The sequence below is a fragment of the Eimeria tenella genome, genomic scaffold, assembly GCF_000499545.2.
Source record: "Eimeria tenella Houghton genomic scaffold, Eth_scaff3112, whole genome shotgun sequence".
Taxonomy (NCBI): domain Eukaryota; phylum Apicomplexa; class Conoidasida; order Eucoccidiorida; family Eimeriidae; genus Eimeria; species Eimeria tenella.
In genome coordinates this window covers 82-1133 of record NW_013542980.1, presented here as the reverse complement: position 1 = coordinate 1133, position 1052 = coordinate 82, and the positions used below count along the sequence as shown (strand labels likewise).

General features: G+C 53.7%; 1 protein-coding gene across 1 annotated transcript; it reads right to left on the bottom strand.

Annotated features, from left to right (window-relative positions):
- Positions 1-46: 46 nt before the first annotated feature.
- ETH_00039900 (uncharacterized protein) lies at positions 47-532 on the bottom strand (the record flags this gene model as incomplete). Its single annotated transcript, XM_013376085.1, has 2 exons — positions 47-190; positions 413-532. The coding sequence occupies 2 exons, from the start codon at positions 530-532 to the stop codon at positions 47-49; spliced, it is 264 nt and encodes an 87-aa protein (XP_013231539.1).
- Between the last annotated feature and the right edge of the window lie 520 nt (positions 533-1052).

Sequence of the window (1052 nt, the reverse complement as noted above, 5' to 3'; positions counted from 1 at the left end):
CTGCTGCTGCTGCTGCTGCTGCTGCTGCTGCTGCTGCTGCTGCTGCTTACTTTGGCAGCATTTGTATCGCCAAGTTCAGCAGCTGCCCCTCTGCGGGGCCCCCTGAGCGCAGCCGCGTAATTGCTGCTTGCTGCTGCTTTGCTGCTAAGCGCCGCAGCAGCTGCTGCAGTATCAAACCCCCTATGGCTGCCTGCAGCAGCAGCAGCAGCAGCAGCAGCGGAAGGTGCTGGCCCGCAAAGCTCTAGAACAAGCAGTAGCACCAGCAGCAGAAGCAGCAGCAGAAGCAGCAGAGGCAGCAGCAGCATAGCAGCAGCAGCAGCAGCAGCAGCGACAATACTGTTTTTGTCTAGCACCAGCACTGTCCCCGAAACCCTAAACCCTAAACTCTAAACCCTAAACCCTAAACCCTAACCGCCCGGCGGGTCCTGTAAACCCTCAGTCTGTTGGCCTGGTGGTTTAATTGCCTTTCTGCTTCATCAACTTCTTCTAAGTCGCAAACCCCCGTAATAGAAGATGTGTTGCGGCTTTCCATTAACGCCTAAACACAAACCCTAAACCCTAAACCCTAAACCCTAGATGTTGAGACTTGAAGCTTGCTCTATGGCTCAGGACCGGTAAAGGGAAAAAGCATTTCACTGCCGTCACAAACATCCCTCCAGAGTTTAGGGTTTAGAGCCCCCGGGGTTTAGGGTTTAGGGTTTAGGGTTTAGGGTTTGGGGTTTGCCTTTTGTCTTTGTGCTGCATCAGCAAAATGATTCTGCTGCGCCTCTTCCACCTTCTGCTGCAGCCGCTGCAGCTGCCGGATTTCTCTCGAGACTTTTTTGTCCCACAAACTCCTCAAATCAGGCAGCCTGCACAAACCCTAAACCCTAAACCCTAAACCCTAAACCCTAAACCCTAGGTTTGGGCTGCTGTCTGTGTTCCCTGAGCGCTGACCGCTGTGGGGTTTCCCGAAAAGCGCTCTGGCCGCAGCCCGCTAAACCCTAAACCGTAAGCCCTAAACCGTAAACCCTAAACCCTAAACCCCAAACCCTAAACCCTACTTGGTTTGC